The sequence below is a fragment of the Trichophyton benhamiae genome, assembly GCF_000151125.1.
Source record: "Trichophyton benhamiae CBS 112371 chromosome Unknown contig01293.0, whole genome shotgun sequence".
In the NCBI taxonomy this organism is placed as follows: Eukaryota; Fungi; Ascomycota; class Eurotiomycetes; order Onygenales; family Arthrodermataceae; genus Trichophyton; species Trichophyton benhamiae.
Window position 1 is genome coordinate 1,470,635 of NW_003315113.1, and position 24,483 is coordinate 1,495,117.

Sequence of the window (24,483 nt, forward strand, 5' to 3'; positions counted from 1 at the left end):
GTCAACAATGATGACTCGACGGGAATCATGCTCGAGAGAATCTGTGACACAATTATCTTTCTTGTTTCTTTTTCTGTAGAAACAAAAGGATCACCGGCCGCTCTCGATGAACATTGTGCCTTTGGAAGAATTTTCCCGCTGGTAGTTTGCTCTAAATCTTAAGAACTTTCGATGGCCCAGAATTTACTGCTTTCTCTTGACATCCAGATGTAAGGAGGCAGGCTCAAGATGTACCTGTCGAATTTTCGGATCTTGAATCTGCCTAACCAAAGTAGAGAAAAGTATCCGACAAATCCCGAAGTCAAATTGAAAATTAAAAGTCGAAAGGGAGAGAAAGAAAAGTTAGACATCGATATTAATAGACGTATGCGGTGTTCTTTGTAATTTAGAGCAAGATGGGTACCAATAGATTTTGAATGTACCACGCTGTCGCACATCATGAGGCGCGGGTAGAAGCGATCTAGTCCCGATAGGTAGCAAAATGGCATTCGAGAAGCGTTCTAGCGGGAGTCGAATGAGGAGTAGCTCTTAGATTGGTGGGGGATTTGAGGGGGGAATTTCTGCAGCTTTTTCTCGACAGGCTGCGGGAGAAAACCCGCTGCCAACCTTCGTAGCAACGATACGCCAGCGATCGTTTTCGTAATCTTGAATGGCGTTACGCAGGCGTTGCACCTTTGAAGATAAAACATGTCAGTATATCGGGCACCAGCAGGATGGACGTGATTAGTGCCCAGTGGATTTAAGTTTCGAAAAAAGGGGGAAAGGTTCAGAAAAGGTCAGGGGAAGAACGGGGATCAGGAATGCACGGGTCAGGGCAAAAGGACATACTGCTTCGTCTGTCCAAACTGTTGCTTTTGCCCGCAGTTTGGTACAATATCGTACTTGCAGGGTCCCGCTGGTCCGACCTGGGAAGAACTCTGCAATCTGCTTCCAGGTCAGGTTCCGATTTTCCTTCAGCTCCACGAGTAAACTGTCGTCTTCCGGTGTGAATTTCAATTTTGGGCCCCTGGGGCGAGGCGCAGGGTCCGGCATGCCCGGCTGGCCAACGACGCTTTGTGACCCGGTGCCTCCACCGGGGGATGTGAGTTCACCATCACTACCCTGAACTGCCGCTAGGGTAGCCTGGGACGGTAGTCGGTGATGGTGATGTTGTTGATGAATCGGGGATGTCTGGTGATAATCATGTTGTAGAGCATGCGGGTGGTGAGATGAATGATCTCCCGGAGTAGGTAAAAGCATTTCGGAGGAGTGTTGCTCGTCAGCATGAGATGATTCTGGAAGCATGGAAAGTCCGATCCCAGAAGCCGTCTCATCACTCCCTCCGCTTCGCCCATCATCCGCTCGCCGCCTTTTCACACCATGCCGGTCTCCAGGGTACGGCAACGGGAGTGAAGTGGAACTGAAATGAGGAGGCAGCTGCGGTGGCACCATAGGCGTTGGGATCATAACTGGCTGCTGTTGCAAGTCACGTACAACGCCGTGCTGACTAGGGGAGGGCATCAAAACCGCACCTGGACCGTGGCTCGGCTGACTCGGCTGTTGAGATTGTGAGTGCTGGGGCTGTTGCTGCGATGCCTGGTGGTGCTGCGGGTGCTGCTGGTGCTGCTGGTGTTGTTGATGGGGGCTCCGGTGCAGGGGATGCTGTTGTGGCTGAGATTGGTATTGCGAAGTATGGCCACTCGAAATGAAAGCTGCTCCAGGGCGTCCCCCATGATGAAGCGTTGCTTGCTGTTGGTCTGTCTCGTATACCAACTGGCTCTGTTGCTCCTGCGCTTTCGTCTGTTCGTGGGCGGAGTAATCAATTTGATAATCCCGGTATGGATCCGCCAGCGTCACGGCTGCGAACCAGCTCTGCTAGAGCTTTGAAGCTCCAGCAGGCTGCTTGAAATTTGCGCCAGAGGGTGACCTAGTGGTAGGAAAGGGCGGTTGTCTAACCGAATGCCCTGGGGATTGTCCAGTCCGTTGCCCTCCCTGTTCAGTTCTGCCTTCTTCCACTCCTGAATGAAGCTCTGACCCTCCTCTCTCTTTCCACGACCAACTCCTAGGGCGTAAATTCAGCCCCCTCTTTCTCTCTCTAGGCGGCTCCTAGATACGTTACTCGACACACCCTGTGCGTATAAATGAAATGGATCGCGTGAGGCAAGCTCGTTGATAGCAGCAAAAAGAGTAGTAGAGGAACGCCCACCCCACCCTCTAAGGACCTTAGCGATGCCAGAATGATAATAATAAACAGTATGATATTGATAGAAGAAGGGGAGAAAGGGGAAGATCGAAGGTCGAAAGAATCTATATCAGTAGAAGGGCATATGATATTTGTTCAAGTGAGAAGTTGCAGAGGTCGAAAAAAAATGCTGACAAGCTCACACTTCAAAGGCAAAACTAATTCTGTGCATGGTTGTATTATTATTATAATTTATTGTCATGGAGGTCATCGGGACGCTGGCGACAGATCATAATAATAATAGGTATGGTAATAACGGCATAGCAGGGCATGGGATAGTAATAATAATAAGGGCGTATTAAGAGAGGGGCTTGATCAAATCAGAATAGAGATGGGAAGAGAAAGTATAAAAAGGTATTTTAAAATGAGTAGATGCGACGTCAGGACCGGCAAGTCTACCTGTGCAAAAATGAAGGGCAGAGAAGAGAATTGTGCCGACCTGTGGCCCATGAGCAGGAAACAACGTTTAGTCGGGAGAAGCTGCCGTTAATTAGCTTCGCCGGGATAAACTGGGGCTTGTCTGAGAGATTCGATCAAGGGAAGCTGGGCGGGAAGCCTTCGCAAAGCCTAGACTGTAATTAGCGAAATTCCCGATATCGCTACTCAAGTTCTTTTCCATGAAACGTGTGTGTAAGTATAGATGTAGAGGTGTACACAGATACGTACGATGCGTGTGATATTCAAAAAGACCCACCGCGCCACCGTTGGAGGTTTGAAAAAATCCACGGATGGCTATGACAGGCTCCACAGCTCCAGATATACATAACACGTTATAAAAGGAGGTCGAAAGGAAAAAAAAAAAAAAAAAAGGACTGTCGAGCAGGTGGTTGCTAACCCCGTGTAATGATGTTCTGACCAGTGACGAACATTAAAATGACAAGGGGTGCCAGTGGATAAGGTGTGAGAATCCCCGTCAGGAGAGGTATGTCGAGAAGCAAAAAGCGGACAGTCGTGTCAACCCAGCACACTGGATGCATGCCGAGAGTTACAAGAGGTGGTTGAACCAGCTCCCTGAAAGGTTTTTCTGTCCTCTTCACTTCATCCATATTATTTCGGGACTTATTGGGCATCAGGGTGTGAAGAGTGGCCTGCTAAGCTGCAGCTGCGGCAATCGTCCATAATAACCCTACTAACAACACTTAGCTCAAGGATGCTAAGCGTTCTTTCCGTACAGAGTTGCGTATATACGCTCTTCCCGCCAGCTAAAGAGGGATATGCTCGCACTTTTCAGCCTTCTTCCTCATCGTCTATTTCTTCTTTTCTTTTTCTCTTTCTTCTTCTCCTTCCCTCCCTCTCCTCACCTTGTTCTAGCTTTCGACGTTGCCAAAGGGCAAAAAAAAAAAAAAAAAAAAAAAAAAAAAAAACAAATAAAAACAAAAAGGGCGTCCATCGTCCCCACGGCAAACGGGATTTGGCTTTCCCGCCGCGAGCTGCGAGCCTGTGGCTTTCTTTTTTTTTTTTTTTTTTTTTATCATGGATCTTAACAGAGAAAAAAGGAGAGACGAGAGAGAGGCCGAGACAGAGAGGGGAGACAGTGGATAGATTCTCCCATGATGCATGAGCGTTGTCAAGTCTGTTCTCCGTGGAGTCGGAGCATCTTGACGCGACAGGATGCTGCATCAAGGCTTAGCTCACTGCGAACAAGGGCTCTGGCAGACCAACGTACAGGGATCCTGGCAACTGGCCATCACGGCCGTGGTGGAGATCGCATGATGGGCTCGAAAGCCAGGCAAAGGTCGCTATCGCCGTCACCGTCACTGTCGACGGGCTGAGGTTGAGGTTGAAGTTGAGGATGAGGTTGAAGTTGAAGTTGAGGTCGAAGTCTCTTTTGACGTCGTCGTTCCTTTTAGCGGGCGGTGAAACCTCAGCGCTGGGCAGAAAGAAGGTAACGTGCCGCCGGCCGCCGCCCAGGGAAAAGAAAAGCAGCACAGCCAGAAAGTCCACCGCCGTGGATCTCTTTGCTTCTTCTCCTGCTTCTGCTTCTTCTGATTCTTCTCATTCTTCAGTCGCCCACTTCGTCTCTCTGGCTATGTTTTCTTATTCTTCCTCCTTTGGCTCCTTGCTTTTTCTCTCTCTCCCTCTCTTCCTTTTCTCTTTCAGCCCTTTGGCTTTTTTTCTCCTTACTTTCTCTCAGAATTTCGTTACCTGGACTAACAGGCAGGAAAAAAGCAAGAATTAACACCAGAAGAACAAATATGAAAATTTATACATGGAAAAAGAACAGAAGAAAATCTTAACTATAAAAAAAGAATCACTAATCGAATTCCAAAAAAAGGAGATCGGCGTTGTGCAAGCGCGGTCGATATTTATGCGAAACGGCTGCCGTTCCCCTGTGCTGGCTTCAGAGAGATTCGGTGCTGGGAAGAGGGAGGTATTGCGGGTATATAAATATATATATATATATACGTATATACGGAGTATATATATATATTGGGCTTGCACGAAGCAGCACGCCAAAGAACCAGCAAACCAGCGCCTGAGTGCGCCCGGAGACCGTTGATTTATCCATCACTTTTGAACATCTTGATCAGCAGAGGTCTGTGGCCGGTTGATGTCCGTGGCTTGCATTGGCTCTGGGGTATCAGGACAACCCTCGACATAAGCGTGCATGCAGGCAACTCTCGACTCCATAACGCGATATCCATTGATAGCCACGCCAGGAAGCGGGATGATAATTTCTTTTCCAGCATAGAGACACCACCAGCAGCAGCGATGTGATGGGAGGAGTGAGGTGAAGCCGAACCAGCAACCAAGAAAAAAAGGCAAAACAGACAGGAAACAGAAGAATACGACACCATCCCGCTCATTGAGAAGGACTGGACACAGCATCGCAGGTTTTGAGCCTGTCAGAGCCCTCTGAACACGAGCTGGGCCCTTCGGGGCTTTCTGGGGATGCTTTTCTTGTTTCTTTTTTCTGTGCGTGGTTTTTATGCACTCTTGCAGAAAAGCCGTTGTCGAAGGGGGCTTCTCCCCAAACCACACCGGCCCAAACCAAGGCCATGCGCTTTCTTTTTAGGTAAACTGGCTGGCCGGGCATGGACCAGGCCAGTGTTGCGCCACTGCTTTTATCGATAGAGCTGATAAGGCAGATGACGAAGTAATAATGCGGGTTGCTGTTTGTGGAAGAACCCCGTTTCAGAGGGAGTGTCACTGAAAAGGAAAATAGGGAGTCGGCCAGTTTGCCGAGTCTCATCCAATGGCCAATACAAGCTCGAGGTATGCCCTGGTTAAATGCGCCTTCAGGAGCAGGTCCATGGAAAAGAGGTCAACTACAACCCCTGGTCCGCGTGGATCGAAGTTGAATCTCAATATGATCGACTTGATATGTAATAATATATTAATGACAGCGTCCAAAAGGCATATCGTCTGGGTTAATTAGCTACAACCCACCGTTCTCGCTCCTAGCATGCCGTATCCATTATCAGCAGCAACCAGAGTCGACTTCGGCTCATGCAGAGTACGACCTCCGTCAGTATTTCGCGGATAGTTCGGGGCCAGCACTCCGTGCCGTGAGAGCTAATTTAAACCAATTTTCCAAACATAGAACCGAACCGCAGGCGGATGGATACGCTTAACCGGCTGAATGCGAGCGAATCTAACTCTCTTTGCATAAAAATATAAATAAAATACGTATACCATATCAAGGTGCAGATTCCTTGAGGGAGGTTCCAGGCAAGAGCAATCATTTCCCGCAATGATAATGTTAATCAACTACTCCGTACATCGTTATCGTATTTAAGTATTTGCGCGCACAGATGAAGTTTCACCACTAGAGACGGCCCTAGCTGATTTCGGATGCTGCAGAGCCTAGCTCCTCAGTCCGCTCGTGAAAAATTTACCTCCCAACCGAATCTACCCAACGCTATCCCCCGGCCCAGCAGTGGGAGAATGGGTACCCAAGGCCGTCGGCATTGGCGCGCATCACTCTTTTGGTTGTGGAAGGAATCAAGAGAGCGAATCAAAATATCGTGGGGAGGGGGGAGGTTGAAGAGGGTTTTTTACATGTATGTCCCCACACCGTAGACATCAAGCAATCATAATATAACAACAGTCTGCTGTGGCTGGATTTCGCCAACCCCTGATCAGAGAAATGCGGATTCTCCAAACTTTCTTTATGAGCTTGGTACAGACACTGACTCATTTGAAGAAGATCTCACAAGAGATAAGAGAAACAGAGGAACGAAAAGCAGAACAAAAAGGAAAATATATAGAAGCCCAGCCTCTTGATTGCTTCTCACATCTCAAGTCTCAACGCAAGGGAATAGGCGAGCCAGCCTATTACCAGAATAATAGCGGTTCTCGAAGAGGCGAAGAGGAGGACAGGGAGAGTAAGCAGGAAAGTAAAAAAGTTGCAGGAATGGCGAGGAGATTTAGATCATGTCCGGTAGGCTCCGCATGTCTAGCAGAAGCTGCATCCTTCTGAACACAAGGATATCGGGCTAGAACGCAATTGCGTGATAATATTCAGCCAGAGCTGCCCACCACATGCAAAAGGAACTCCGGATGGAGTTACATGAGCATGTAGGGGGAAGAGGAGAGGTGTAGAAGTCGAGACTGGTCAGCCAGCCATTAATGGTTAACTCTCCACCACAAAGGGAAAGGACCAGCCCCCTGCGGTGCATAAACAAGGAGTAGACGAGAAGAGGGAACGCCAGAGGCACACCGCAACAAGAAAAGTAAAGAGAGTAAAATAGAAATTCACCAATCGATGCCGGCAACTGTACGGACCGAACGAGTACGGAGTACAACCTCTTGATCCCACTCTTCGGCTTGCCCTGCAATGATTGTCAGTATGGGCCGGTTCCTCATCAGCAACCAATGACAGTATCAACAGATGCAAGGGGGTCTTTCAAGGAACGTTGGGCCTATCCGCGTAGAACCTTGGCCCAACGGGAGGAAAGAAAACGGAGGTAAACTAGAAAGATATCCCATCAAAGAAAAAGAAAGAAGCTAAAGAAAGAGGAAAGGAGAGACCGAGAAAGAGAGGGGAAAAAAAAAAAGGGAAGTGGAAAACTATACTTCGTAGAAGAGCGAAGACATGCTCCCGCGAACAGGACAGGGGAACCAAAGGTGATCGACTGTCCATTGGACTTCAAGCGAGGCTGGAGTACGGAGTCCGTACTCAGAGTGCGAATTTCAGACCGTTGTGAACTAGCTTCTTTAAGAGCTTTTCTCAACGTCGGCGACTTAAGAGAGCTGTTGTTGATAATTATGACGTGAGGTAGTAATACGCTCCATTTTTTTCCTTCTCACGAATCCTTTATATCCGGCTTTGACTATCCACCACATGAGGAGGACACAGGAGAGCGTCCTCAGCATGGATTAGAGACGATCGATAAGCCCTGTACCTCCAAATCAACAAACAGGCCTCTCACGCCAGGAGCCTACTTAGTCTTTTTAGATGTGAATAATACAGCTCCACACTGACTTTGCAGTATTGGGAGATGTCGCGCATGATGGGACAAAGCCCAATGCTTGTTGGCGTTTGAAATCCTAGCATGGCAGGCTTCGGGCTCAACTCTTGGGTGTAACCACTGTGTCGAGCGAAATGACAGCCCCAATTGCAGGGCGATGGTATTCGCGATACCCATGATATGTGAATCCATCTGCATTTCGAGGTGGCGGTACGATAATTGCACCTTCTGCCAAAGTGTCTGCCCTGGTGGATACGGCCAATGCCTGTCTGCTAGCTTCCATTGTCCAGGGGCCCAAGGGCTGCGTAGATATTCGCATCGTATATTTATCATTATTCGACATGTATCACATATAATCTATGATATAGCAACGTCTCCTGCTATACGAAGCGAGCCGATTCGCCGCTTTTCTCTTCCTCCCGCTGTCTTGACTGTGCATCTGTCGTTGGATTTCTCGTTTCTTTTCTGCGCCTTTTTTGGGGCGTCTGGAGGGTTTGTGGCTTATGTAAGCATGTTGATTGGACAGGAGCAAAAGTTGCTTTTGGCTGTTTGATAACAACCGGATTATATGCCTGAGCAGGCCGGGATGGCTCAGCACGGCACGCCCATGCGAGAACGAGCTCTGGCAAGAGTGATCGACTATCGTGCATTCGAAGGAAGGACGATGAGGGCGACGACGAGGAGCACAGAAGACGAACCGCAAATCCTGGACGAGTGGGTAGACGGGACATCTACTTACATATCCAAACCAAGCTTCATGTGATCCATCGATGCTTGAACGCCGAGCGGCTGCGTCGTTAAAAAAAAAAAAAAACTGCGCTAGGCTATTAATAGGGACCGAATGTCCCCTTCTGGGCTGGCTTCGAGCTTCTAAAACGAAGCCATGCCTTGTAAGAAGTACTCCGTACAGCGCTGGAGGAATCTCCGGAGCTTCGTCAAAAGGGATGCCTTGCGTGTCTCCCTGTTCCCTGGTCCTCTCGGAGCGGGGATGACGGCGAGGGCGAGGAGAGATAGGGGAGAAGAGGAAGAGGGAATAAAAAAGGTCCTCCTCATGACCATGGCTTGAGAGGAGAGTGGTGTAATGCAGGTACCAGGATGCCTGCTGTCAACTCACTATCCAGGCTCACCATATATCCGCTCCACCAGGGCAGACATAACAAGGCAAGTGATTAACGGCTTTCCCTTTTTTTTTTTTTTTTTTTTTTTTTTTTGCCGCTTACCAACCCAGGTTAACAAATGCTGCTGCCTCCATCTTGCCCTTTTTTTTTTATTTTATTTTTTAGTTTTGTTTTGTTTTCCTCTGACATGAACTAGTAGCTAGTTACTTATATGGGGCCTTGAGCAGTTTCGAAGGTTCAAAGCTTCCCACGTCCTATCAACCAAACACTATATGGATTATGGATCCTCGGGCTGCCAACTTTGGCCATGCTCTGCCAGCTCCGCCAGTCTTCCATATCGGCTACGGACGAAGCTACGTCCATCGGCGTTGCGTTGAAACAACCAAGTTTACGCGGACGTCCGTCAATTCTCTCCTGCTTGGTCGGCCTGCCGCAAGTTTTAACCGAATCGAGCAGCCTAATTTGGCGGTCATCCGCCAAAAAGGGAAAGCTGGAGCCTTTTCCAGGATAGCGATATGTTGGTATCTGGCAGATAGGCAAGATGGTGAAGCCTTGAACTTTACCTGTCACCCCCTGACACGGCCTTGACATGCAGGCAGAATGAGGATACAGATCCAAACAAACAAACGGATGCCTCTCCTTTTTCCACCTCGGCTTTCAACCGGCCTTATCTCCTTCTAACTCGCAGCCTGGTCCGGTCGTCCCCCACTCCGAGAAAACACTTGACAGTGGCAGTTTCCAGCTTTCTTCAGTCTGACCATGAATTCCAACCACGATATCCTCTGGATATTGTTACGTCCTTACTTACATTATTGCAGTTTTTTTTTCTGTGGTTCAAAAATCCCCACCCATCCGTTATTTGCTTCTTCCGTGTCTGCTACTGAGAGGATGCCAAATGCCTGCACACTTCCCCCTTTCCCCCCGCCCCCAAGGCCTACTTGCAGGGTTCAAGGGTCGGGTGCAGCTACTACTAATTTCGCAGTGTCTAATTAAGTAAACCCTTCCCAAACTTTCATAATCCAGGAAAAACCGCCGGACTTCTTATTACACATATTACTAAGTACGGACAAAACTCCGGACGCCTATGAATTTTGATTCTCTCCATAGGCAGCCTCGGAGACCGTCCATCCTCTCGTTTTCGTTATGATTATCCCCTCCTCTCCCCCCCTTTCTCTGCCTTCCAACCCAAAATTAAGGTTGCTTTTTTGGATTTCTTGACTATCCCCATTGGCCTGTAATGTCCGGCTGTCAATATCAAGTTTTCATTTCCATGAACGAGAAAATTTGTTTTGTTTTAATTTATTTTTCTTTTATTTTTATTTCGCTCACGAAACGGCACGAGTAAACTAGTTGGACGACGTTATCCGGACACCCCCACGTGACAATGCCACATGGCAACCGTTTTGACTAGCCAAACTCTCGCCAGCCTTGAATCCCCTTGTTCGCCTTCACGAAGTAAGGAGTCCCTCGGAGCCTGCCGAGCTGGCTCGTCTATCTCCGGATCAGCAAAAAAAAAAAAAAAAAAAAAAAAAAAAAAAACCGAAAGAAAAACAAAAAAAAAAGTGAAAAAAGAAAAAGTAAAGGCTGCTTTTCTTGTGCAGAGTCGAGCAATACGAATGCAAGGTGGAAAACGTGAAGAAGAGGATCGCTCCTTGTGGCGCCTAAAACGCAAATACCATTGACAATTAAGCAAATCTATCAAGCCGTTAACTAGCTACAACACCCATTGAGTGATGTTGAGTATCAGCAGCCCATCGTCACACGTCCAGAAACCTCCGTTTAGTAGTATATGCATTAGAACCTAAGTCAGGTTAGCTGTAGGCTTGATCAAAGCTTGATCGGCTATATTGCGACGATGGATGACAGGCAAAATATATCGCAAACTCGAACCTGAGCAACCCAAACGTTTATTTTCCTTTCTTTCCCTGTTTTTACTCCCTCATGATCCATTGTATTTTTGTTTGTTTCTTTTCTTTTCTTTTTCTTTTTGTCGAAGAACTGGAGATCCACAGACACGTCGGAGGTTGTTCGTTAAGTGTTGGGAATAATTTTTCTCGCGATAGCAGGTGCGCAAAACGAGATACACAAGTCTCAGAATATGCCACAAACATACTTTTAGATGGCAATGTTAGCAACTCCGCTAGCCAAATCCTTTCCACAAGCCTGAGACTTCATAATCTCGTCAAAAACGCCGGCTGCGGTGGCAACGAGGCCAAGGAACGGCTTGCTTGGAGCGAGGACACGGGACAAATACTCCGGGTGGAATTGAACACCAACAAACCAAGGGTGATCTTTGAGTTCGATGATTTCCATGCGCTCGCCCTTGTCGTCCTTACCGATGAAATGAAGTCCACCTTTCTGAAGAGTATCGATATATTCCGGGTTGACTTCATAGCGGTGACGGTGACGTTCATCAATAGAAGTACGGCTAAGTCCATACAACCTTCGGAGCTTTGACCATTCACTGTCCTCTTGGAAAATCGTTGGTCGAGATCCGAGGCGCATAGTACCGCCAAGGTTGACTTGATCGATTTCAGGCATGAAAACGATAAGAGGATCAGGAGTGCGGTCATCAAATTCAATAGAACTGGCTTTTGGGATCCCGCAGACGTTACGGGCGTATTCAATGACAGCTATTTGCATGCCGAGGCAGATACCAAGGTAAGGCTTGCCTTTGGTACGAGCCCAGTGAGCCGCAGCTACCATTCCCTCAGTCCCACGAGTGCCGAACCCGCCAGGAACAAGGATGCCGTCAGCAGTACACATGTCATGCCAGGCCTTGTGGAATGCCTCTGGGTTTGCCTCGGCGGCTGATTTCTCAAGATTTGAGGCATCAATCCAGGTAATCTTGAGCTTTCGGTGGCATGCCATGGCAGAGTGCTCTAAAGATTTTATAACGGAGAGGTAAGAGTCGTGGAGACTGACATACTTGCCGACAAGTGCAATGTTAACAGTACTATAGACATGCTCTTGGGAAGTTGTCAGGGCCTTCCACTGTTTCCAAGTGTTTTGGCCCTTGTCTATAGAAGCTTGGGGAATGGTCAAGTCATCAATCTTTAGGATATCACGAAGCTGACCAAGGAATCCTTGCTGTTCTAGGAGGAGAGGGACATGATAGGTGGAAGCAACATCGTGGACGCCAATCACTTGCTCAGGTTCAACCTGGCAGAACATAGCAATCTTATCAGTGGTGGCCTTGTCAAGAGCCCTTTCACAACGGCAGGCAATCTGTTGTTGGTTTCAATGTTAGCAAATGGACAAGTTATACTACCATATATTCTGATTGATTACTGCCTAAGTCGCATACCAGATCAGGGCTCAAGCCGGCTGAGCGCGCATCTCGGATAGCCTGCTGGGTAGGCTTGGTCTTCAACTCTCCATGAATTGCAGGAACAAGCGAGACGTGGATCTGGAGAAAATTGTTCTTTCCAGCACGGCGGCGTAGCTGACGCATGGCCTCAACAAATGGAGCACTCTCGATGTCACCAAGCGTCCCACCAAGCTCTATATTCAGTTTAGCTTCAACGAGTGCTTCTTTTGGCATTTGTTATTCAATGGTCATACCAATAACACAGACATCGGGCTCCTCGTTGCTATCGTCAGCAGGAGTCCTAGCTACACGCTCTATCCAATCTTGGATAGCATCCGTGAGGTGAGGAACAATCTGGACAGTACGGCCAAGGTAGTCCCCTCGCCGTTCCTTTTCGATGACATGCTTGTACATCTTTCCAGTAGTAATCTATGCACAAATGAGTAAATTCCCTACTTCTCTATAAAGGCGGTACAACAGACTCACGTTGTTATCTCGCGAGAGAGTAACATTCAAGTACCTCTCATAGTTTCCGAGGTCTAGATCGGCTTCACCACCATCGTTCAACACAAAGACCTCACCGTGTCTAGTCACCAATAGTCAGACAATACTTCTAAAGAATGACTCAAGGTTCATTACATACTCCGTAGGTGCCATAGTCCCGGCGTCTACGTTCATGTAGGGGTCGATCTTGATAGAGGTAACGTGCACCGATAGTTAGAGCTAGTGACCCGATTGCATTATTGACAAGGTTAGACTTATCTTGAGGCCATCGGTCTTCAAGAGAAGTCCACTTGAAGAAGCTGTATAAGTTGCAGTTGTTAGGACATGCATACTCGGCATAGGGGTTTCAGCTTTGGGCTTTCCCAACAACTGGCATATATATATCAAATCAGATGCATACCAATTACGCCCTTCCCGATGCCACTGATCACACCTGTATAGATAATAAAGACATTAACCAAATGGTTTCTTATAATATATCAAGCTGTCCGCAAACTAATCCTCTCGAACCCCATAGTACACGGGATGCAAGGAGTCGAAACATGAGTCAAGCATTGCTGCAGGCTTACCTCCAGAAACAAGTACGTATTTCATCGCGGCGGTTTGGGTATGAGGAAAAAAAGAGAGAAAACAGTCCGTAAAACTTGATAAATACAGAAGCAAAGAAAACGGATCAACTACTTATATTCAACTATAAACGTAGGGGTCCCTTTCCTGGCTTCTGCCAGGGGGGAGGAAGAAAAGAGAAAGAGAAGAAAGGAAGAAAAAAAAAAAATACGAAGTCACGAAACTTCCGCCCTTTTTTTCTTGGTGGGATGGAGCGACTTTCGCGTCGCCGCCTTTCTTTTTTTACTTTTTTTTTTTCTGCCACTCGAAAACGCGCGCCAGAAGCGGTTTAGCGCCAGCCGCGCGTAGTAACATGACACGTGACATGATTTTGGCCGCGGGCGGCTCAAGCATGAAGATAAGATAAGATCGCGAGGACGCTGAGATGGCAGGAGAGAAGAGAGAAGAGAGAAAATGCAGGATGGCCGGCAGGCAGGCAGATAGATGGAGTAGGAGTAGTAGTAGAGATTCAGGCTAGAGGGCTACTGTCAACGACGAAGAGCCTAGCAATTATCGAAGATTCACTGCTGGAACAGACTTGCTCCCAATTATCAGCTTCGACAAAACTCTCAATGTCATTCCCAGCTAACCGGAGACATCGGATTCCGGTGTTGACCATTCTCTCAGTCAATCCGCTGCCGTTATCGTTGGCAGTTTTACCCGTCGTGTCAGTAACGTCACCACGTGTGTCTATGCTATATTTGCTCCAGTCGTTCTCAACCGCATTGTTTACCATCTCTCGTCCGTGCAAGAGGAGGGACGAGCGGAATATTTGAGCGGCGTGAGAGGATACAGATGGCGGGAAGGATACCTGAAAAGGCTTTCGTAGGCTCCCAGGAGAAGATGAATCAGGAGTGTGTAGCTGCCATGGAGCCCCAAGTGATCGGCTGTACGTTGCGTACGAAGAACAAAGTCCCTCAATGAATGAAAGAACTCCGGCCTGGAAGGGTTTGAACCGGTCGCCACAATTACCCCATGCTATATAGTATAAATGGAGATGGGCAAGGAGCTGGGCCATATCACCGTTAACACCTCGTCCAGGACCCGAGAACTCAAAGTCAATAACTCCAAGCTTAGGCAACTTAGGTAGCTCTGAGCTATGTGTACCCCGGGATGGTTGCAAGGCCAGATTCTCGATAAGAATACCGCCTGGCCATAGATCTCCAACGCTAAAACATCTTTCGCCATCCCACTCTTCCTGGCGCTCGAAGTCTTCTTCAATGGCGTGGCTTAATTTCTCCGCCTCTACACAGTTAAATTGAACAAGATACCGTCGCATGGTCGACACGGCCGCGTCTCGCACTACCTCCCTCATACTATTGTTCTTGAATCGGGCAAGATTAGGGTCACACCCATATGACTTGATCGAGTTCAGCGTTCCTTTATCGTGAAGAATAGCAAAGAATTGACCGAATTTCGCTCCAGCAGACAGGCACAGCGAGCGATCTTCCAAAAAGTAGGACCCAGACAGTGAAGGCCATTCCGGGTAGTGGGAGGATAACCAAGAAATCGAGAGAAGATCCGAAAGCGGTGGCAATGCTCCTAGGTCTTCAAGTACCAGGATATGGGATTTCTCATCATGAAATACCAGGCTCGGAACTCGTACGGATGTTTCTGTCAACATAGATAGAAGCGGGCCATCTGGCGCAGAAAATAGCGCAAGTGCATTCTTTTCAACATTCTATACGCTTGGTTAGAATCGATATAAGCATCATATAGTCCAACTAAAGACCGACTGAGGGACTGAACTATATATCTAGCCTTACCTGTCGGATCTGGTCGAATGGAGCAGCTTCACCTACGCTGGCTACAAAGGGCGGAGCATACTTCAGTATCAAACTCTGACAGCCCTCAAGCTGACCAGGTTGGCTAGCTGTCTCATTCTCCCTGCCCGCATATTTATTCTTCGTGGCGCGGACAGTGAGGTTGACAAGTCCACCCGTAAGTCGTTTGACCGTCCAGGAGTTAAGGGGGTCAAGTTGCATGAAGTAAGAGTCGAAATCAAAAGACATGACTCACTAGCTAGAGGTCAGCCGACTTGCCAACCAAAGCGGCCCGGAACTGTTTTTACAGATAGGAGATGAGGCAGCTGCCTACTATCCTCCTACCAAGGTGGAGGGGAAAAATGGGATAGCAAAATACGAGAGAAAAACAATCCCTTGTTCAATCGGTGGAATATATAGTTGTCCTCTATCATAGGGCGTGCTTGGCTGGCTGCCAGAGGCTCGAGAGGGCTATACGACCGCCAATCCTGAACTAGAAACGAAACGAGGTCGGAAGGTCTACTTACGGGTTGAACAAGCAAAATTAATATTCACAGGACCGGCAGGGATCTACCACTAACGCGTCATTCTCAGTAGATTGTACGGAGTATTGAATACAGATAACAAGTCTCCATTGATTCCGCATATACATTTTTCACAAATCATCAGGAACGCCCAAGGTTATACACCAGCTCCATAGCATACATATCCTCAAAAGGGGAAATATTGAGGACTTATAGAGGAATAAGATAGGAAACTAATAACGCAATCGAAGAAATAAATGAAACCTGAGATGACCTATATAGGATAAATCACTCAAAGTTATCCGTCCTATCAACCCAGATATCCTCCAACTCGGCAAAGTTTTGGAAGTGCAATGGTCTATGCTGGTCATCATAGAATCTCTGTTGGGTAAAGCAAAAAAGTTCCAGTTAGTTAAAAGCATCTAAATACTGTAAATTGTAGGAAAAGACTGGGGGAGCTTACCATCGGAGTATCGACCTTGACATAGATAGGCCGCTTCTCCACACTGCTGAAAGAACTTCCCATGAAACTGTAGTTCCAGACATTGTTCTCAGGGACAAGGAAATATCCACGAATCCTGTCACTGAGCAGGAGCTGGCACTTGTCACCCATGTTGGTCGAAAAGCCTTGCGGTTGATCGGATGTTGTGTCCTTGTTCTCGGCGCCCCACTTATAGCCTTGAGGAGTGAGAGCCCAGGCCGAAAGCGAAACGGAGCCTGGAGTGAATGAAACAGTCATCGTCACAGTCTTTTTGTCCCATGATGAATGTGCGTTCATTAACCGTGAGTGCTGCGTCACATCCATTGCTGTCATGTATGTCGGTTCGTTGCCGGATAAAGTATGTATGATTCCAAGTGGCTCGAGACCATTCAAGTACTCATGCTGAGGCAGTTGTTGCGGAAGCTGTATATCCCGTGTATTACCAACCTGTGGTATCATGACAATTGTCCGGATCTCCTTGACCTGGTCGTTATCTGGAGGAGAGCTTCCATATAGGTACCCGGCAACTTGGACGCGAAGGTCAGAAATCATAATGAACCGTTTCAAGATGTTCTTTGGCATAATATAAGTGAAATGACCGTCTTCCTGGATATCCTCGGAAGAGATGTAAATGTTGTTGGCTCGTGTGCGTAGGTTGGATGTGGCAATTGCTCGAGTTCGCCATTCCGTCTTTGATGCAAATGATTGCTGCTCATACTGGGAAGTAGTGGTAACAATGATCTCCTCGCCACGGACGTTTTGAGTCTTTGTTGTAACAGCAGTCAACTGTTTCTGTTCCTGCTGCTGCTTCTCCATCTCGGCAGCTTGCTGGCGCTGGAGGGATGGTGCACTGATCTCCATACCCAGGATGATATCTCGAACTTCACTTCCTGTAAGACTTTGGACGTTGACATTATTTTTCTTTCCGTAGTCATTCAAAATCAGGTCCCGAAGTTGGACTTCAAGTTTTATCCAGTCTTCATCCGACAGTGTCGGCCAGATATGATGCTCCTGCGTAATAACAGTCTTATCGGGTCGCAGAAGGATCTTGGTCTTTTCAATATTCACATGCAAAGCTCGAAGAATCAGAACAAGTCGAGAGAATGCAGTGTATGAAGAGATAGTCTTGAGCCACTCGTCATATAGGTTGAAGAGAACCATCTGCGGCTCGGTGGCCTTCAGAATCATATCAGCGAGCTTTTCAATCTTCATTGCGGCTTGGAATGGGAGCTGCAACTCTGAGGCTCGAATAGAGATGTTCGGGAAATCAAGAAGATGGACCTCAAGAGGATCGAGAAGACCCTTTCTGGTTACAATAAGCTGTTTAGGTTGCTCTTCAACAGGCAATGACCGGATAAGGGCAGCAACTTCTTCGGCTGTCTTCCATTTGGCTAATTGACCCAAACGTTTTTGGCCAGCCCAGACACTGGTATGAATGATTTTTAAGAAAAGTTGGCCGGTTCTTGGATTGAAAATGAAAATCGCACCATTGATTGGCTTAGTCGTCAAGTTTCCTTCAAATGTCTTGTGGATGGTCACGCGGTAGACATTCGTATCGTCAATAAATAACTGAATCTGGTTGCTAAACAGCTCGGAGTAGTTTTGAGAGTTTAAGAACTCTTGGTTGCTCTCAGAAGCATAGAGCTGCAGACCCTTACGGATACGCTCTCTCAGGACATACAAAGCAGGGTTAGCTTTCATAATTTTTGCCATGGCCTGTTGGATGAGTGCTTTCAGGCCAGGGAAGTATTGTCCGTAAGCGGAGTAAAGGTTGTACGCTAGGTCGATACCAATCATCAGACCAGTAGCGGAAGGATAAATACTCATACTGTCGGTCGTATAATCGAGATATTTGGCGCGTACATAACGTTCAATGTCGTGCGAGTCATAATCTCCATATCTGAGCTGCACGTCAAGCCAGAACTTGTTGGTGGTAGTTGCTTCGATCACGTCCTTTGTGTCGAATAGAAGGGAGGGCCTTGTCACATTCCATTTATGTGTTGCAAACAAGAGAATGTCAGCGCACGAACTGTTCATCTTGTAAGATTTTCGTGGATGGATAGTCTCCTTTTGCACCGTTTCAATACCAAGCTGCTCTAGCTCCTGGTCAAAAACTTGACACAGATCCATAACAACAGATTCGTGGATTTTCTGCCACAAATGCGCTCTGAATATCTGGATCAAAGATATTTTCAGAGTTGGAATTTTGCCATGCAAGAAAATACCAGTGAGATCAAGCTGCACCTGGAAACCAACGTAGACGTTTGCTCGATTTATAGTCGGAGACCACCATAGAGTGAAACGACGGTTAGGAATTTGGTTTAAACCGGATCGCTGGGCATTTGTCAGCTTCTTAAACTTCATTGACTCTTCGAATCCACTGTTATGAAGGACAAGATAATCGTGTCGTAGATATAGCTGATCTTTATCAACTCGGAAACCAGCCCATCCAGTAGTCTCGCGCTCTAGCGTGATGTCCTTGATAATAAAGCTATAATTCTGGGGGATGACTAGATCCATAGCCATTTTTCGAGATAGGAGGCATGGAATTTCTTTCAGATTGCCAGATATTTCTGCAAATAGCTGAGGCCGTTGCATGGCACAAGTAGAATTCCACATCATTCTTCGTGTAGTCGATACACTGAAGCCAAGGGAGCGTGCCAGTGCGACAGTATCCCAGAACAACGCTGAATTGCATTGTTCGCTCTGGCTGAAGCCAAACATGTTCTCCGGGTAGATGAACCATCCATCGCTATCCAACAAACCGGCGAGGATGGCCAGTCGGACAGCACGCGAATTGTTTATGTAAACGGCAGGAATACGCTTACAGCCATCCTTCGGACCAATCGATTCAGGCTCAGCGATAACGCCAACTCCACGAAGTGCTTGAAGAAGCGAATTAACACCTGGGTTGCCCTGAGACTTTCCAGTGACCTGTTCAAGGAGTTGGTCCTGTTCTTCTTCCTGAAGAGTACCGTAGGCACTAAGGCCGGTCTGAAGACGAACACTTCGCTGAGTCCGTGGAAGGTTGTCGTCAAGTTGGCCATCATCGATCTCACTCACAGTTCCCAGGATGTCTAGATAGCTGCCCAGGTCGCCCTTTTTGACAATTTCTGGATCTCTAATGAGATCCATGGGTTTGTCATCGGACTGAGGCCGGGATGGCACACCTCTGCAGGTGGGATTTTCAGTAGGAGGTTCCCAAACACCAGTCTGGAACGTCCACCCAGCAGCAAGGCGCCGTGAAATGATTGACTGCCGGGGTGTGTGTCCCTCTGCATTAGTTCCAGGCGCTTCAGTAGTCTGCAATCCTAACTGACCATGTAGATCGAGCTCCGCGGCATGTCTAACAAGGAAACCTCGAACATCTGCCTCATGGGAGTAGTCATGAATAGGTGCATTACGGCGTTTTTCATCTCCAAGCCAGAGCCCAAGGAAGTATGGGTTACAAGGCACTGATTGTTCTGCGAGATCGAAACCAGGGGAGTTGAAAAGCATGTACTTGCACCTCTCTTCGTGCTTCAAAGCGTAAAACTCGGCAGCGGTCATCTCAACGGTTTCATATTGCTCAGGTGTTGGAACCTCTTGAGAAGCGGGGGCGACAACGAATTCTCCAACATCCTTTTCTAAAGGATCAATATTGGCTCCATATTCATCAGTCCTACTCTTTTCTTTGTGTAAGACGAGGATGTGGTTTGCTGTAACAACAAGGTCGTCCTTGCGATCCCCAAACTTGATGCGATAAAGCCGATCCTCGCCACTGACTATGTTGAAAGCACGTCGAGGTCCTCCATCTGGGCCAAGAAGTAGATCGCCTTCTTTAACGTCTTCGACAGCAACTTGTGAGTGATCATATCGAAGTAGCATCGTACCCTTTGCAAGGCACGCCCGTTCCCAAAAGAGGCCTTCCCAAGATGGGAATGCTGTGGCTTTAAAGAGGGTGTGCTCCAGAATTGTTTCAACACCACCCAAAGCTTGGATAACATCGGTTCTATAGGCATTGAGATTCCACAACTTTCCATCATGTCTTTGACTTGTCCACCAGAATGGATTGCTCTTCATGAGCTGGTATATCTTAAACTCGGTTCTAGCACGGAAACCTTTGTCAAAACTCAGCGTGCTGCGGTCCTTCTGGAAAAGGGTGTTTATTCGGGGAAGTCCACGATCCCAGCTATCCTCCAGATCCTCAAGAGTCAGCCTGCGGTTTTGTTGATTGGCTTCCTGACGCTTCTGAGAGTATTCCATCCATACGCGTTGAGAGTCAATGAACTCAGCTTCCCAAGGAATTATATATCTAAAGATATTTGGAATCAAGGTCTCCTCATCGTGAGACATACCCGCCCGGTAGTGAGTGACGCCAGTGTCTGTCTGCTTTGACCATCGCTTATCACTGGTGGGAATAAGAATATGTGACCCGGAAATCATACCCAAGCCTCCTAGTTCTTTAGGAGTGTAAAAGACAGCTGGGGGAAAGCGTGAGGGCATCTTCGAGTTGAGACCAATCTTGACTCGGGTTTGAATTTTCGTCTCACATTTAACAATAGTGTCCAGCAAGTTGACAGTGGAGACAGCAGCTTCTCTGTAGTAAGTAAAAAGAGCAATCAGACTGGTATTCCATTTGTTGGCAATCTTCGTAAAGGTAGTAGAGCCGGAGGACATGAGGATCTGCCGGATACGGTTATTGAACTTTTGAATATCTTCCTCTGTGACCTGAAGGAAAGCATATGCAGTTCGCTCTTTAGTGGTGTTGTCTGATAGAGACCACACACTATCCTTAACAGAGAATTCTTCATTTTGGTTACGGATTTTCGGCAATATACGAACTTCGAAACCACACATAGAAAATAATAGGTTTGGGTTATCCTTGCTGTAGACACTTGCAAATGTGTCATCCCATTCGATAGTCGTGATGGACCGTGGGAGGCGATTTTTCAGGTCCCAGAAAACAGCACGGCCAAGGTTCACATCGTGTCTCATAAGACGCATTCTAGAATCTCTCGGCCAGCATTTTTTGTTTCTGTAGCCAATAACATTCTCAAAATTTGGGTCAGGTTGCTCTGTCAAGAAACGCTGAATCAAATCACGCGACTCATCTGCTGAGAACCGGAAGAATACCCAAATCTTGTCAATATATCTAGTATAAAGACGAATAGGGTGTTTGCTTTCGGTAGCACGATCTCTGAACTGCAAAAAATCATTTGGGCTTTGTGGTGGGCCAGCAATTTCACTTGCTCTCTGCAGACCGAGAAGGAGCAAGTCGATGACCAAGCCGTAGTACTGGAATACGAAGCCAGAGAACTGGAGGCCTCGTATCAAACCGTAACTGTTGGTATGGTTCATGTCCTTGTAGTTAAGTTGGACGTTGTTCTTCGAAGTGATATAATCAGCCAGATTATGATCCATGATGAGACGGAGAAGACGGTTTAGTAATGTCAGATCAATCTTCTCATATACTTTAGATAGTTGGGTCTCAATCATGACATTGCATTCACCGTCAGCAGTCTCCCAAACATTGGACAGATTATTGATACCTTGGGCCCATTTATATGTCAAGAGAGGCGGTACTTCTGAATCAGATGGCTTGATCCAGGCTGGGAACAAGTGTCGTTGGTCGGCCTGGTACCAGAGATATTGGTCGAGGTAGGCATCTGTGATCTTTTCGATGGGCTCAATGTCGTACACCGGGTTGATATGGCTGTAGTTATCATTCATGTCAATACCAACTTCTTTGAAAGCTCGTTGGGTAAGAAGAAATCTCTTAATTCTCGCGAGAGTAGTGCCAGGAGAATCATAAGCCTGTTCAATCAGGGCAAGTTCCTCTCGCTGGCTCTGGTTCAAACGACCTTTGACCGAGTAAGCCTCGCGCAACCGTTCGAGGGCTAGGATCAGAATCTTAGTATCATGTTTATATGACACACTAGGAAAAGGAATCGGCGAAAACTTTCGCGACTCCAGCCAGTGAACTGTGGTTGTATAAATCGCAACGGCCTCTTCTGAAGACACATAAGGACCATCCTTCATGTAATTGTGCTGTCTTTCCTGTTCAGCTTTAAGCCACAAACGGGTTAATCTTCCAAGGTTCTTTTTGGCGACGGTTTTATCAACAGTAGCTCCGCGACGAATTCGCTCTCTGTTGTAATGAGCAACCGATATCCACCAGTCTGCCTTGCTCTTTACGTAACGTAGGATGATATTTTCAATGGGAGCTGGCAGACCAGGTACTTTCCAGGGAATATTGCTCTTCCAACATCTCCACGCCTCCGACAAATGCTGAAGGACAGTATTAACCTTGTTTTGTTTGATACCTTCTGGCATCATATCCATCAAATCAGCCATGACAGAGGCTCGGAGTTCCAAATCAAAGTGAGATTCAACACGCTGTTTAGTGACAGTCTTGGCGACACCCTTACTATGACGGCCTTCAAATTGTCTTGACAGGAGATTGCCAAGCCACCTCTCTAGGAGAGGGATTATACCGCGAAGGAAGAAGAGCCAGACTCTCCAGGCAGGTGCCCAAAAACCGCACCCAGGGCCTTTGCCGACTGAACCGGAATTGAACCGGTAGTAAATAAGATGTTTCAAGTCCTTGCATGATCGAATCTGGTGCATGAGCTTGTATTTATATCGGTACATTCCGGTCAATTGACCGACATGGTTGAAAGCATAGAGGATGCCATCCGCGAGCTGAAAAGCGTCAATATTTCCCAAACGGTATTGAACTTGGGCATCAACAATCAACTTCGTTAAACGGAGAATTTCTCTCATCAGGTGGAAAGCGTTTCCGAACCGAGATTTCTTTCGTTCCTTTGTGGTCAAAGTTTTCACTGGTTTAAGGTTGAAGTTGTAGTCCAAGTGCAAGTAGGTCAAATTCTTCCGGTGGATAAGTAAATTCAGCATGTTAAACCCCTGGCGACAAACTTGAAGGCCAGCCTCAACCCAGTCGATAGTAGTTTGTTGAAAGAACTTGGTGCCTTTTAACGTTCTCAAAAGGTTCTGTTTATTCTGAGCCTTGGGTTTCCGCTTATGAAGTTCATTGAGAACATATGTCTTGAGTAGCTTTTGGTAGGATACTCGAACTTTAACCGGCTGGCCCTGAGGACAATGTTCCAAATACCATTGTTTTACCAGGGGCACGTCTTGCGCACGAACCATTCTTCCAGATCGTCGGTCGAATGGATAAGGAGCCCACCATAAGCTAATGGCAGATGATGTCTCGCTTGTGTATAGCTCCTCATCCGCTAAAAATGGCTCAACAGCCGCTGGGAGCTCAAAGTCATCTTCATCATTACCATGACCAAAGATCTCATCTTCGTGACTGACTGTTATATTCTGTGGCGCAACAGATCGAGAGGATATTGGGTTTATGATAGGATCAAAATAGAATGCTGGAAGATTATGGTCCTCAGTTCTGACGTACACCCCCTGAGGATGCGAATACCAAGAAATTTTCACACTCCTTGGCAGAGAGTTGTAGAGATATGGGAATGCAACTCTGTATTCTGTTCTTATCGGGGCTCGGAATATGATGCGGTCAATCGCATTAAATTCGCCGAAATCTTCATCATTGGGGTCAATATCTTTGTAAAGAGGTTCAAACCTGGGTCCGCCAGGAATGGCAACATTCAAAGCCTTTGCAGTTAAAAAGCTGTTCAGTTCAAACATGTGGAAGTAATTCTTGTCCACAACGTCACTGAGAAGTTGATGACTTAGTCGGTAGAGGGTAGCCATCTGCGGTAGAGTAAGGTTCCATTCCTTGTAGCTTGGTCCGTTGACATGAGGGGTATCAAGCAGAGGTCTATGATCATAAAACCACTCAAAAACGGGACTATCCTCCGCCTCATCAAGCTCCATTTGAATTGGCTCGAGCGGTTCAACGTCCTCAATATTTTCTGACCATGACAGCGGAGGTTCTTCGTCGTCAAAAGGAGGAAATCGCATACGTTTAAAATGCCGTCTGTCACTTTTCTCACGTCGCATACATACCCACATCGCCGCCCATTGTGCATGGAAGACTGGTTCTATAACTCGCGGCGTCTCATTAACCAGGGTCAGACAGCCGTTGACGTGGTAAAGAACCTTGACTTCCCTCGCTGATTCCCAAGGCATAGGCATATTCTCCAGAAGCTTCAATACGGCATGTGGCATGAACTTCAAAGCTCCAAGATAGCTGCGCTTATCGGTACTGAATTTCTTTTGCGACACGTCGCCAATATCTTTAACAATCTTCCGAAGATGTTCGGGCGGCATATCATCCTTTTGGGACTGAACAAATCCCGCCTTTCTTTTCTCTCCAAAGCGATTGCGCTGGCTCCGGAGCCATTCTTTCTTCTTCTGTTCGAACTTAGCGAGCATCGGGTTTGGCGCCGGTCGATAACCTGGCGGCGGAGGTGCAAGAGGCATCGACGGTGGAGGTGCAGCTCCCCATCCCGGAGGAGGTGGCGGGGGGAGGGACGCCATGGCGAGCAGTCAGCCCGTAAGAAGATCTGAAAAAAAGATATCGTTCTCCGTTCGAAAGATCGGATTTAAAGGAGTGCTCGGTAAA

General features: G+C 47.3%; 7 protein-coding genes across 7 annotated transcripts; 2 read left to right on the plus strand and 5 right to left on the minus strand.

Annotated features, from left to right (window-relative positions):
• Nucleotides 1-723: 723 nt before the first annotated feature.
• On the minus strand, nt 724-1,500 carry ARB_04484 (uncharacterized protein; the record flags this gene model as incomplete). The annotated part of the gene is made up of 1 exon (XM_003017556.1): nt 724-1,500. The coding sequence occupies one exon, from the start codon at nt 1,498-1,500 to the stop codon at nt 724-726; it is 777 nt and encodes a 258-aa protein (XP_003017602.1).
• Nucleotides 1,501-1,571: 71 nt separating this feature from the next.
• ARB_04485 (uncharacterized protein) lies at nt 1,572-1,688 on the plus strand (the record flags this gene model as incomplete). Its single annotated transcript, XM_003017557.1, has 1 exon — nt 1,572-1,688. The coding sequence occupies one exon, from the start codon at nt 1,572-1,574 to the stop codon at nt 1,686-1,688; it is 117 nt and encodes a 38-aa protein (XP_003017603.1).
• A 2,325-nt stretch (nt 1,689-4,013) lies between these two features.
• On the plus strand, nt 4,014-4,400 carry ARB_04486 (uncharacterized protein; the record flags this gene model as incomplete). The annotated part of the gene is made up of 1 exon (XM_003017558.1): nt 4,014-4,400. One exon carries the CDS (start codon nt 4,014-4,016, stop codon nt 4,398-4,400), a length of 387 nt encoding a protein of 128 aa, XP_003017604.1.
• A 329-nt stretch (nt 4,401-4,729) lies between these two features.
• Nucleotides 4,730-5,050, minus strand: ARB_04487 (uncharacterized protein; the record flags this gene model as incomplete). The annotated part of the gene is made up of 1 exon (XM_003017559.1): nt 4,730-5,050. The coding sequence occupies one exon, from the start codon at nt 5,048-5,050 to the stop codon at nt 4,730-4,732; it is 321 nt and encodes a 106-aa protein (XP_003017605.1).
• A 5,818-nt stretch (nt 5,051-10,868) lies between these two features.
• On the minus strand, nt 10,869-12,477 carry ARB_04488 (uncharacterized protein; the record flags this gene model as incomplete). Its single annotated transcript, XM_003017560.1, has 3 exons — nt 10,869-11,981; nt 12,061-12,257; nt 12,318-12,477. The coding sequence occupies 3 exons, from the start codon at nt 12,475-12,477 to the stop codon at nt 10,869-10,871; spliced, it is 1,470 nt and encodes a 489-aa protein (XP_003017606.1).
• A 1,165-nt stretch (nt 12,478-13,642) lies between these two features.
• On the minus strand, nt 13,643-15,185 carry ARB_04489 (uncharacterized protein; the record flags this gene model as incomplete). The annotated part of the gene is made up of 2 exons (XM_003017561.1): nt 13,643-14,854; nt 14,940-15,185. 2 exons carry the CDS (start codon nt 15,183-15,185, stop codon nt 13,643-13,645), a joined length of 1,458 nt encoding a protein of 485 aa, XP_003017607.1.
• Nucleotides 15,186-15,748: 563 nt separating this feature from the next.
• ARB_04490 (uncharacterized protein) lies at nt 15,749-24,398 on the minus strand (the record flags this gene model as incomplete). Its single annotated transcript, XM_003017562.1, has 2 exons — nt 15,749-15,841; nt 15,924-24,398. The coding sequence occupies 2 exons, from the start codon at nt 24,396-24,398 to the stop codon at nt 15,749-15,751; spliced, it is 8,568 nt and encodes a 2,855-aa protein (XP_003017608.1).
• Nucleotides 24,399-24,483: the final 85 nt, after the last annotated feature.